Raw genomic sequence first — 14,288 nt, forward strand, 5'->3', positions numbered from 1 at the left:
ACGAATCAGTGACCTGGAAGATGACAGAATGGAAAATGAAAGCATAAAAGAAAGAATGGGGAAAAAAATTGAAAAAATCGAAATGGACCTCAGGGATATGATAGATAATATGAAAAGTCCAAATATAAGACTCATTGGTGTCCCAGAAGGGGAAGAAAAGGGTAAAGGTCTAGGAAGAGTATTGAAAGAAATTGTTGGGGAAAACTTCCCAAATCTTCTAAACAACATAAATACACAAATCATAAATGCTCAGCGAACTCCAAATAGAATAAATCCAAATAAACCCACTCCGAGACATATACTGATCACACTATCAAACACAGAAGAGAAGGAGCAAGTTCTGAAAGCAGCAAGAGAAAAGCAATTCACCACATACAAAGGAAACAGCATAAGACTAAGTAGTGACTACTCAGCAGCCACCATGGAGGCAAGAAGGCAGTGGCACGATATATTTAAAATTCTGAGTGAGAAAAATTTCCAGCCAAGAATACTTTATCCAGCAAAGCTCTCCTTCAAATTTGAGGGAGAGCTTAAATTTTTCACAGACAAACAAATGCTGAGAGAATTTGCTAACAAGAGACCTGCCCTACTCGAGATACTAAAGGGAGCCCTACACACAGAGAAACAAAGAAAGGACAGAGAGACCTGGAGAAAGGTTCAGTACTAAAGAGATTCGGTATGGGTACAATAAAGGATATTAATAGACAGAGGGGAAAAATATGACAAACATAAACCAAAGGATAAGATGGCTGATTCAAGAAATGCCTTCACGGTTATAATGTTGAATGTAAATGGATTAAACTCCCCAATTAAAAGATATAGATTCGCAGAATGGATCAAAAAAAATGAACCATCAATATGTTGCATACAAGAGACTCATCTTAGACACAGGGACACAAAGAAACTGAAAGTGAAAGGATGGAAAAAAATATTTCATGCAAGCTACAGCCAAAAGAAAGCAGGTGTAGCAATATTAATCTCAGATAAAATAGACTTCAAATGCAGGGATGTTTTGAGAGACAAAGAAGGCCACTACGTACTAATAAAAGGGGCAATTCAGCAAGAAGAAATAACAATCGTAAATGTCTATGCACCCAACCAAGGTGCCACAAAATACATGAGAGAAACACTGGCAAAACTAAAGGAAGCAATTGATGTTTCCCCAATAATTGTGGGAGACTTCAACACATCACTCTCTCCTATAGATAGATCAACCAGACAGAAGACCAATAAGGAAATTGAAAACCTAAACAATCTGATAAATGAATTAGATTTAACAGACATATACAGGACATTACATCCCAAATCACCAGGATACACATACTTTTCTAGTGCTCACGGAACTTTCTCCAGAATAGATCATATGCTAGGACATAAACAAGCCTCAATAAATTTAAAAAGATTGAAATTATTCAAAGCACATTCTCTGACCACAATGGAATACAATTAGAAGTCAATAACCATCAGAGACTTAGAAAATTCACAAATACCTGGAGGTTAAACAACACACTCCTAAACAATCAGTGGGTTAACGAAGAAATAGCAAGAGAAATTGCTAAATATATAGAGACGAATGAAAATGAGAACACAACATACCAAAACCTATGGGATGCAGCAAAAGCAGTGCTAAGGGGGAAATTTATAGCACTAAACGCATATATTAAAAAGGAAGAAAGAGCCAAAATCAAAGAACTAATGGATCAACTGAAGAAGCTAGAAAATGAACAGCAAACCAATCCTAAACCAAGTACAAGAAAAGAAATAACAAGGATTAAAGCAGAAATAAATGACATAGAGAACAAAAAAACAATAGAGAGGATAAATATCACCAAAAGTTGGTTCTTTGAGAAGATCAACAAGATTGACAAGCCCCTAGCTAGACTGACAAAATCAAAAAGAGAGAAGACCCATAGAAACAAAATAATGAATGAAAAAGGTGACATAACTGCAGATCCTGAAGAAATTAAAAAAATTATAAGAGGATACTATGAACAACTGTATGCCAACAAACTGGATAATGTAGAGGAAATGGACAATTTCCTGGAAACATATGAACAACCTAGACTGACCAGAGAAGAAATAGAAGACCTCAATCAACCCATCACAAGCAAAGAGATCCAATCAGTCATCAAAAATCTTCCCACAAATAAATGCCCAGGGCCAGATGGCTTCACAGGGGAATTCTACCAAACTTCTTCAAGACCTTGTATTAGGTGGCCACTTCCTAGACTTTACACCCAAAGCACAAGCAACAAAAGAAAAAATAGATAAATGGGAACTCCTCAAGCTTAGAAGTTTCTGCACCTCAAAGGAATTTCTCAAAAAGGTAAAGAGGCAGCCAACTCAATGGGAAAAAATTTTTGGAAACCATGTATCTGACAAAAGACTGATATCTTGCATATATAAAGAAATCCTACAACTCAATGACAATAGTACAGTCGGCCCAATTATAAAATGGGCAAAAGATATGAAAAGACAGTTCTCTGAAGAGGAAATACAAATGGCCAAGAAACACATGAAAATATGTTCAGCTTCACTAGCTATTAGAGAGATGCAATTTAAGACCACAATGAGATACCATCTAACACCGGTTAGAATGGCTGCCATTAAACAAACAGGAAACTACAAATGCTGGAGGGGATGTGGAGAAATTGGAACTCTTATTCACTGTTGGTGGGACTGTATAATGGTTCAGCCACTCTGGAAGTCAGTCTGGCAGTTCCTTAGAAAACTAGATATAGAGCTACCATTCGATCCAGCGATTGCACTTCTCAGTATATACCCGGAAGATCGGAAAGCAGTGACACGAACAGATATCTGCACGCCAATGTTCATAGCAGCATTATTCACAATTGCCAAAAGATGGAAACAACCCAAATGTCCTTCAACAGATGAGTGGATAAATAAAATGTGGTATATACACACGATGGAATACTACGCGGCAGTAAGAAGGAACGATCTCGTGAAACATATGACAATATGGATGAACCTTGAAGACATAATGCTAAGTGAAATAAGCCAGGCACAAAAAGAGAAATATTATATGCTACCACTAATGTGAACTTTGAAAAATGTAAAACAAATGGCTTATAATGTAGAATGTAGGGGAACTAGCAATAGAGAGCAATTAAGGAACGGGGAACAATAATCCAAGAAGAACAGATAAGCTATTTAACGTTCTGGGGATGCCCAGGAATGACTATGGTCTGTTAATTTCTGATGGATATAGTAGGAGCAAGTTCACAGAAATGTTGCTATATTAGGTAACTTTCTTGGGGTAAAGTAGGAACATGTTGGAAGTTAAGCAGTTATCTTAGGTTAGTTGTCTTTTTCTTACTCCCTTGTTATGGTCTCTTTGAAATGTTCTTTTATTGTATGTTTGTTTTCTTTTTAACTTTTTCTTCATACAGTTGATTTAAAAAAGAAGGGAAAGTTAAAAAAAAAAAAAAAGGAAAAAAAAAAAAGATGCAGTGCCCCCTTGAGGAGCCTGTGGAGAATGCAGGGGTATTCGCCTACCCCACCTCCATGGTTGCTAAGATGACCACAGACATAGGGGACTGGTGGTTTGATGGGTTGAGCCCTCTACCACAGGTTTTACCCTTGGGAAGACGGTTGCTGCAAAGGAGAGGCTAGGCCTAAGAGCCTCCTCCCGAATGCCTCTTTGTTGCTCAGATGTGGCCCTGTCTCTCTAGCTAAGCCAACTTGAAAGGTGAAATCACTGCCCTCCCCACTACGTGGGATCAGACACCCAGGGGAGTGAATCTCCCTGGCAACGTGGAATATGACTCCCGGGGAGGAATGTAGACCTGGCATCGTGGGACGGAGAACATCTTCTTGACCAAAAGGGGGAGGTGAAAGGAAATGAAATAAGCTTCAGTGGCAGAGAGAATCCAAAAGGAGCCAAGAGGTCACTCTGGTGGGCACTCTTACGCACACTTTAGACAACCCTTTTTAGGTTCTAAAGAATTGGGGTAGCTGGTGGTGGATACCTGAAACTATCAAACTACAACCCAGAACCCATGAATCTCGAAGACAGTTGTATAAAAATGTAGCTTATGAGGGGTGACAAGGGGATTGGGAAAGCCATAAGGACCACACTCCACTTTGTCTAGTTTATGGATGGATGAGTAGAAAAATAGGGGAAGGAAACAAACAGACAAAGGTACCCAGTGTTCTTTTTTACTTCAATTGCTCTTTTTCACTCTAATTATTCTTCTTGTTATTCTTGTGTGTGTGCTAATGAAGGTGTCAGGGATTGATTTGGGTGATGAATGTACAACTATGTAATGGTACTGTGAACAATCGAAAGTACGATTTGTTTTGTATGACTGCGTGGTATATGAATATATCTCAATAAAATGAATATTAAAAAAAAAAAAAAAAAAAGACATAATGCTGAGCAAAATAAGCCAGGCACAAAAAGAGAGAGATTGTATGTTACCACTAATGTGAATTCTGTGAAAAATGTACAATGTTTTATACTGTAGAATTTAGGGGACCTAGAGATACCAATTAGTGGAGGGGGAATGATAATCTAATAAGAACAGATAAACTATGGAGGGTAATCTCAATGTTATGGGAATGCTCAGGAATGATTATGGTTTGTAAACTTTCTTGGATATAGTAAGATCATGTTGGAAGCAACAGAGTTATTTTAGGTTTTTTTTTTCTCTTATTCCTTTGTTTTCTTAGGGGTTGTTAATTTTCTTGGGGTATGGTAGGAACATGTTGGAAGCAAAGTAGTTATTTTAGGTTATTTGTTTTCCTTAATCCATTGCTTTGTTTGAAATGTTGTGGGGTTTTTTTGTTTGTTGTTTGCCTGTTTGTTTTTAATTTTTTGATAAACAAAGTTAAAAAATTGAAAAAAAATCAGTAGAAAAATGGGAGTAAAAACTAAATGACAAATAGGGTGGGATGGGGGGATGGTTTGGGTATTCTCTTTTCACTTTTATTTTTTATTCTTATTCTGATTCTTTCTGATGTAAGGAAAATGTTCAGAAATAGATTGTAGTGATGAACGCATAACTATATGATCATACTGTGAACAGTTGATTGTATACCATGGATGACTGTATGGTTTGTGAATATATTTCAATAAAACTGAATTAAAAAAAAAAAAAAAGGTTTAGAAGTGGAGACAGGATAATAAATCATGGGGTGATGTGGTACAGGATATTGGCCCCACCCAAAGATATCCATGTCCTGAACCTCAGAAACTGTGAATGTTACTTTAAATGGTAAAAGGGTTTTTTTCATATGACTGAGTTAAGGATCTTGAGAAGGGGACATTATCCTGGATTTTCTTGGTGGAACCAATGTCATAAAACTTGTCCTTATAAAAGAGAGGTGGGGAGTTAAGAGCCAAAGGAGTTGTGATGATGGAATCACAGATGAGAAAGAGATTGGAAGATGATACATTGCTGCCTTTGAGGATGGAGTAAAGGGCATGAGCCAAGGAATGAAGGTGACCTCTACAAGCAGTTAATGGCAAAGAAACATTCTCCACTAGAACCTCCAGAAGGAATGCTTAATTTTTACCCAGAGAGAAATGTTTTGAACTTCTGACCTCCATAATTATATTATAACCAACTTTTTTTAAGTCACCACATTTATGGCAATCTCTTATTGCAGCAATAGGTAACTAATAGGGGTGGTATATATTATTCCTACCTGTTTATGGGACAGAGGATTTTAATCATGCATGCTCTCTTCCAATCAGAGAAGTGAACATTTATCTCAGCTCCTAATCCAACTGCTAGAAAGTGGAAGGTTTGACTCTGATCCAAAAATATCAGGGACTGTATCATTAGCTATCAATTATCCAAATACATAGAATAAAAGTGTCATTTTCCTGTAACTGCTTTTTTCCTACTCCTCTTCAGGAGAACTTTATTAGAGTTCCACTAATCAAATTAAGTTCAGAAAATATATGATGCCTTAAGATGTAAATGCCTGTTGTGGTAGACAGAATAACAGTCCCCCAAACATGTCCACATCCTAATCCTTGTAGCCCATGTCACCTGTGACCAAAGGGACTTTGAAGATATAATTAGGGCTAAGAATCTTGAGATGGGGAAATTACCCTGGATTATCCTGGAGGATCCAATACATTATAATTACAAAAGCCCTTAGAGGTATAGTAAAGGCCCTAACAGCTGTTGCTGGCTTTGAGAAATGGAGCAAGAGGATCATGAGCTAACTACTGTTGGAACCTTTAGAAGCTGTGAACCACCCTCAGTTAATAGCCAACAAGAAATAGGGACCTTAGTCCTATAATGGCAAGGAATAAAATTCTGCCTACAGCCTGATTGAGCAAGGAAATGGACTCCTGGCTCCATTTCTTTGTCTCCCCTTAGTTTTAGCCTGGTGAGACCTATGTTGGATTTCTGTCCTAAACAACTGTAAGATAGATTGGTGCTAAGTCATTAAATTAGTGGAAATTTATTACTTCACTAATAGAAAACTAACAACCCCTTTTTAGTTTTAACAAACTAAGTGATAGTATAGGTTGGGTTTCCACAAAAGCCTCTTGTGATGTGGCCAGATCCTAGAAGATAGTGTTCATGTGATACATCTAGGGGAGTGGGACCACTGGCATCCAAGCACAGCACATGGCAGATGAGGTCATAGGGTCAGAAAGGATTTGAGGCACAGATACTGGCTGCTGAACAACCTAAAAAATAGAGTGAAATGAACATCACCTTTCACTGCATAGCATGATAACATCTACATTTATAGAAACACACTCAATGCTGTGATAATAGAGGATGGTTCAAAGGAGACTTAAGTCAAGCTTTGAGAATGGAGGCCTAGATTAAAAAAAAATATTTGAGGTTTGGAAAGAAAAGAACTTGATCTAAATTTCCTGGGAGTCATGTCTTCCAAAGAGATGCAAACTTGGTGAATTCTACTGTTGTGCCAGTTTGAATGTATTGTGTCCCCCAAATGCCATTATCTTTGTGGTCTTGTGTGGGGCAGACGTTTTTGGTGCTGGTTGGATTTGCTTGGAATGTGCCCCACCCAGCTGTGGGAGATGATTTTGATGAGATGTTCCCATGGAGGCATGGCCCCACCCATTGAGGGTGGGCCTTGATCAGTGGGGCTATATAAATGAGCTGACTCAAAGAGAGGGAAGAGAGTGCAGCTGGGAGTGGTGTTTTGAAGAGAAGCAAGCTTGCTAGAAAGGAACATCCTGGGAAAAAGCCATTTTGAGGCCGGAGCTTTGGAGCAGAAGCCAGCTGCCTTCCTAGCTAATAGAGGTTTTCCGGACACCACTGGCCGTCCTCCGGTGAAGGTACCCGACTGCTGAGGTGTTACCTTGGATGCTTTGTGGCCTTAAGACTGTAACTGTGTAGTGAAATAAACCCCCGTTTTATTAAAAAAAAAAAAAAAAAAGTAAAGGTGAATATCTTTTCATATGTTTGAATTTTCTACTTGGGTGTCTTTATTTCAAAAAGAAGTTAAACTACAGTGAATTCTTTCAGAGTTCCTCAACTTTTACTCTTTAGTTCCTAAACTTCTCTGCCCCCATTTCTTCAACCATTTTATTTGCTTGACAAAAACCTTTCCCTAAAGTATTTCTGTGGATTCTAAATGAATTCAAAAGCTTCCTAAGCTTTGAGGGGGAAAGGGATATTAAGCTTTGCCTCAGGTATTATTCGATGTTTAAAAGCTTAGAAACATAATTCAGTAATTTTAAAAGGTGCTCAGAAATCGATTGAGAGATCCAGGAGCTAAAAATAAATTCTTGCTTTCCCATAAGGCATTAGCATAAATTTTTGTAAACCACAAGAAACAGACCAATCAACCCCAAAGTAAGGGTTGACAACTTTCCAAACCCAGTTGCAAGTTACCAACATGTAATTTTCCATTGAGGTTTGCTAGGAACTTCCTATAAGTATATTAACTCTCAAAAGGATTATGGTAAATCCCAATTTTGACATATAGGAAAGGGAGAATGTTGTCAGGTAAACTAATTCCTGCATAAGGATGAAGACAGAAGATGGCAATTTTTGCAGGGCAAGAGGGGTGTGCCTTGGAAAGGGGCCAATACCATTGAAAACGATCCTGGGCTTTAGGTTGCTTATCTGCTTTGGAGATCAGCTGTGGCTACAGGTTAACTAGTTGGCAGCCTAAACCCAACAAAGCTCCAACTGAAACAGGTCTGCCTTTCAAAAGGGAATTCAGCCAGGAACTAAAACAATGGCTGGTGATCATGGCTTCCATTCACATTTAGGTGTGAGCTACTAAAAGCTGCCTAAAAGCTCTGAGTTTGCATGGGGTTTGCCAACTGGTGGATGCCACTGGAGATTAATCCAGTTGGAGATGTAGTCATTGCTTTTGGGAGAATCCCCAAATGTCTGAACCTAAATGTCTTTTTTCTGGGGCATTCAATTTTTTCAGAAATGAATTCTCTAATATGGGAAATAAATGTGGCTGCTGGCATTCTGGAAGCATAGCAAAAGAGTCTGGTGAGGTTAGTTTTCAATATAATTCTTTTCCTTTGATCTCCACTGAGTCTGGTGTTTCCAAGTCTGGAGCCTCTGTGGTTCAATTTCCAGGAAAATAGAAGGGAAATGGATCCAGCGTCTTAACTGCTCTGCATACAGACTTCCAATCACTGCTGTTATTCAGCCCCATCTTTCACATCTGCTTTCAGAAATACATGGTTACTCCAATTTACTGACATTTAACGGGGTTGCGCAGCAAGAATAAGGTGTTTCCTGATGGTATACCCCCTCTGCAGGTACACGGATTTCATATTTCTGGCTCTGCTAAATCATTTTCCCTAGAAGCCTGCCTTTCTTCCACCTCTCATCAATTTATTCACCAAGATCTCTCTCTATACCTCCTAAATACCTCTCCTCTTCATTTTCTTTCCCTTTTCCCCATTGCTAATGCCTTAATGCCTTGATAAAGTGCTCATATTTTTTTCCAGGGGTACTACAACAGTAGTCTTTTAACTTGTGTGGTAGGCAGAATTCTTAAGACGTCCCCCCACAATTCTTGTCCCCTGGTTATTCAACCAAACACTAATCTAGATACTGCTATAAAGGGACTCTGCATATATAATTAAGGTTACTAATGAAATGACCTTAACATAGGGCCGAGTACCTGGGTGAATTCAATGCATTCATACAACCTCTTATAAGCAGCAGCAGAAGACAGAAGAGTCAGAGAGATGAGGTAGAATGGGAAAGAACAGAGAATGAGGCAGAAGGGGAAGTCAGAAAGATACTAAGCATGAGAAGGATTCAAGGCACTGAGCTGGCTGTGAGATGCAGGAGCCCAGGGACTAGGACTGAAGCATGGCCTCTAAGAGGTAAGAGCAGCCCCCAGCTGGAAGTCAGCAAGGAAACTGGACCTCAGTCCTCCAACTGCAAGGAACTGAATTCTGCTAACAGACTGAATGAAGTTGGCACTGGATTCTTTCTAGAGCCTCTGGAAAAGAGCCCAGCCAGCTGACACTTTGATTTAGGCCTTGTCAAAGCCAGAGCGGAAAAGCTGGTGGTGACAGCTTGGACTTCTGACCGACAGAACTGTGAGATGATAAATCTGCATTGCTTTAATCTGCTAAACTTGTGGTAATTTGCTACGGCAACAATAGGAAACTAATAAAACTTGTTTCCCTACTTCCATTCTTGCTCTTTTCAATCTAATCTTTCAATTGCTGCCAGAATGAGCTCTAAAAAAATACAAATCTAATTATTTACTTCACTGCTTATTAATACAAGTTATATACTTATTATATCATCTACATAAATTATATAAATAACACTGTGTGTCTGACTTTGGATTGTACTGGTTTTGTGAGTCTACTTTGGCTTTTATACATGATCAACCATTTTTCTTAGGTGGCACCTTAAGTGGTCATCCATGTCTGATAGAGAAGGAATATGGGGAGGGTAATTCTAGAAATGGTTGGAGTGGGCTGTAAATTCAGTTAAGAAGGAAATTATGGTCATGCAAGAAAGAGAACACTAATACTTCACAAAGGCTGTGGTTGCAAAAATGAGAAAATGTAGAGGCTGGAAGAAGTATTGAGAAAAAATAGGCAGCATACTTTTTGACACGTGTGTATATATGTGTGTATGTGTGTGTGTGAATGTACATGTACAAATATATACACACATATTTTAAATACATTTTTATATAAAATAATACATGCTCATGGGAAAATTTCAACCAGTACAGAAGAGTTTAGGCAAGAGTCTAAAACTGGCAGCTAATGGCTAAATTCAACCGGTCAAAGGCCTTTTTTGACTCATATAGTATTTTTTTTTTAATCTGAATTTGAATGGCTTTAGAGAGGTCACACATTTCCCAATTTGCCATAGTCCCATCCCCATACCCCCTCATTTTCTAGTTTTACACCTGATCTCATCTATTCATTTATGGTTCCTGACTTGCCTTTAGGCACAGGACTTTGTGATCCTGGCATAAAGCATAAAGTAAAAGTCCCTACCACCTGTATAACCCCCAGCTACTATGCTTTAAAGCATAATTTCTCAACAGCAGCACCATTCACATTTTAACACAGGTCATTCTTGTTTGGGATTTAGTCCTGTTCATTGTAGGATTTTTGTAACGTCTTTAGCCTCTCCCCACTAGATGCCCCCAGCCATGACAGTCTAAATGTCTCCAGATATTGCCCCCTGTTCTGGTTTGCTAAAGCTGCTCTTACGCAAAATACCAGAAATGGATTGGCTTTTATAAAGGGGATTTATTAGGTTACACATTTACAGTTCTAAGGTCATAAAAATGTCCAAACTAAGGCATCAATAAGATGATACCTTCACTGAAGAAAGGCCACTGGTGTCCAGAACACCTCTGTCAGCTGGGAAGGCACATGCCTGGCATCCGCTGGCCCTTTGCTCCCGGGTTCTGGTTTCAAAATGGTGTCTCCAAAATGTCTCTGGGCTTCTGTCTCTCTTAGCTTCTCTCTCTCAGCTCCTGTGCATCCTTTGCTTATTCTCCCAGGGCATCTCTCTAAGCATCTGGAGGTCCTCTCAGCTTCTCCGTGACAAACTCTGGGCTTCATCTCTTAGCTTAGCATCTCCAAAGTTCTGTCTGCCTATCCAAGCGTCTGGGTCTGTGTCAGTCCCTAAGCTCTCTTAAGGACTCCAGTAAACTAATCAGGACCCACCTTGAATGGGCGGGATCACACCGCCATGAAAATAATCTAATCAAAAGGTCTCACCCACAGTTGGGCAGGCCACATCTCCATGGAAACAACCTAATCAAAAGATCTTACCCATAATAAGTCTGCACCCACAAGACTGGATTAAAAGAACATGGCTTTTGTAGGGGACATAATATATTTAAACCAGCACACCCCCTGTTGAGAATCACTGAGAACCAAGAAAACCTCTGGAAAGAATGTCTAAGGTATAGTTTCAGATACTTTGTCAATATTAGCAATCATATATATTTGTATCTCCATCCTTTTCTTTTTTCTTTTTAGAGAAGTTGTGGGTTTATGGAATAATCATGCATAAAATACAGGATTCCCATATGCCAACTCACCACTAACACCCTGCATTGGTATGGAATATTTGTTACAACTTATGATAGCACATTTTAAAAACTGTACTATTAATTAAAGTCCATGGCTTAACTTAGGGTTCACTGTTTGTGTGGTGTAGTTCCATGGATTTTTAAAAAAATTTTATTCTATTGCCATATATACAATCTAACATTTTCCCTTTTACATATATATATATATATATATACACACACACACACACATATATATACACACAATTTCCAACCTTTATTACAGTATTTTTACCCTTAAACAATCTATCATGAGTATCACCCTGTGATCTCACATACACACATATTATACCCCACATCCTGAAACAGCTGAAGACATTTTCACCGTATGGTGATATAATAATTTATTTAATCAGCCTTCCACCTACCCACACCCATTTGATGGATTTTTTTTCACCTGTGTGCAATGAAAAGGCTAGAGAACAGAGACCATAAGATGATGGAATGTAAATATGAGGAGAGATTAGAGGTATATGAAGACAGCAAGATATAAAAGGGCTTTCTCTGCTGATGCTGTTGTTTGGTTTGTTGCTTTGACAAGAACTGGAACATGGAATTTCTGCCCACTTTTCCTGACAATCCTTGCTTCATACTAGGGGAAGAGTCTACAGAGACTGGGGATTTGAGATCACACCAGGGAAAACCTGAGCTAGGTGAAGAAGATTGTGATGCCAGAAAGGAGAGAAAGTATACAGAAATTAGAAAGGAGCCTCTAATGATAAAAGCAAATGGTCACAAAGGTTCAACAGTTAACCTTTCCTTTGATTTGCTTTCCAGCCATGGGCATGATAGATACCTTCCACCATGAGGGTGGCGGTGCACTCAATTAGAACCAGTTCCCCTGTTGCGTGGCATCCAAAATTCATTCCACAGAAAGGAGAGGCTAAACTTGCATATGACTGTGCCTACAAGTATCCCGAGTACCTCTTTGTTGCTCAGATGTGGCCCTCTCTCTCTAACTAAGCTACCTCGGCAGGTGAACTCAATGCCTTCCCCCTATGTGGGACCTGACTCCCATGGTTGGAAATCTCCCTGGCAACGCAGGATATGACTCCTGGAGATGAATCTGGACCTGGCATCATGGGTTTGAGAACATCTTCTTGACCAAAAGGGGGATGCAAAATGAAACAAAATAAAGTTTCAGTGGCTGAGAGATTTCAAATGGAGTCGAGAGGTCACTCTGGTGGACATTCTTATGCACTATATAGATAACACCTCTTAGGTTTTAATGTACTGGAATAGTTAGAAGTAAATACCTGAAACTACCAAACTCCAACCCAGCAGTCTGGACTCCTGAAGACAATTATATAATAATGTAGATTACAAGGGGTGACAGTGTGATTGTGAAAACCTTGTGGATTGCAATCCCTTTATCTAGTGTATGGATGGATGAGTAAAAAATGGAGACAAAAACTAAACAAAAAATAGAGTGGGATGGGGGGATGATTTGGGTGTTCTTTTTTACTTTCATTTTTTATTCTTATTCTGATGTTCTTTTTTATTTTCATTTTTTATTCTTATTCTGATTATTTCTGATGTAAGGAAAACGTTCAAGAAACAGATTGGGGTGATGAATGCATAACTATATGATGGTACTGTGAAAGCTGATTGTACACCATGGATGACTGTATGGTATGTGAATATATTTCAATAAAACCGAATTTAATTAAAAAAATAATTCATGCCACAGGCACACAGGGCAGACAGGGTCCAGAGGAATGCTCTGATGTTCTAAGACGGAAACATCTTCCTGTTGTTAGTAAGTGTCCCAGGCTTGACAGGTCAGGGGTTGTACCAATCTGTGACTCTGGTCTTTGCTGATATGTGGGACTCACAGTAGGCAAGGTCTAGACATGCTGTTTGTTTGTTTGTTTTTTTTTTTTTAAGCACATTTGATAAAATTCAGAAAATATCTAGTTACGTTGCTATAAAATAAGTTGCCATTTTACCTATTATTTCCCCCTAACTCACTAGGATTTCTTCAGTGGTTACATAAAATGCCTCAGATCCCCTGTAGAAATGACTACAAAGAGTGATAAAAACACAAAACAGGAAAAGAATGACAACTGATACCTTTTGGTGCTATTTTGTTTGGTTTGTTGCTTTGTGATCTCTTCCAAAGCAAGAATTGGACTATGGAATAGTTGCCCACTTTTCCTGATAAGCCTTTGCTTCATGGCAGTTAGACTACTCCATTCTCGAGCAAACCTCAAAATCTGGTGGAAAATGAGATAATGCAAAGAGTTAACAGCTCACCAGGTATTTTTCTTTGAAAGTTAGGCTATTTACAACATCAAAAAACTAAACTTTTATTACATCCCCAAAATAGTCTTTTGGGGTCCACAGTGTAAAGCTTTCTTGAATTTGATGCAGCTTTCATATCTGTGTTGTGAAAGAGACCTCTTTCAGTCCACAGACTCTCTAAGGGCAAGTTCTACAGCACCCAGCATATCCGTTTTTACAAGAATAGGACCAAGAGCGGTAACCTGCTTAGTGAGCCTGTGTGAGACACGTGCAGCACAGTGGCCAAGGCAAAACTGGGTAACCTGGTACTGTGGTGGTGACAGAGCAGCCAGGTGGCATCTGACCACAGCTTTGTACCTGACTAAATTATACCCAAAGAACAATCAGTACATCTGGGAAATGTTAATTAGGGTTACATATAATCTTACTTATTAGTCAATTATATGTAACTGGCTATTTTCTGAGAATCAGAGAGTCATGATTAGTCA

At 38.9% G+C, this 14,288-nt stretch overlaps 1 protein-coding gene across 6 annotated transcripts in view; it reads right to left on the reverse strand.

Moving 5' to 3' along the window:
* ZRANB3 (zinc finger RANBP2-type containing 3) overlaps positions 1 to 14,288 on the reverse strand; it is a 362,832-nt gene that overhangs the window by 19,717 nt on the left and 328,827 nt on the right. For all 6 annotated transcript variants that reach the window (XM_037850112.1, XM_037850110.1, XM_037850111.1 and 3 more), the window contains exon 17: positions 13,630 to 13,772. In XM_037850112.1, coding sequence (XP_037706040.1) covers positions 13,630 to 13,772 — 143 coding nt within the window. The remainder of the gene's footprint in view (positions 1 to 13,629; positions 13,773 to 14,288) is intronic.

The sequence above is a fragment of the Choloepus didactylus genome, chromosome 9 (genome assembly GCF_015220235.1).
Source record: "Choloepus didactylus isolate mChoDid1 chromosome 9, mChoDid1.pri, whole genome shotgun sequence".
Taxonomy (NCBI): Eukaryota; Metazoa; Chordata; class Mammalia; order Pilosa; family Megalonychidae; genus Choloepus; species Choloepus didactylus.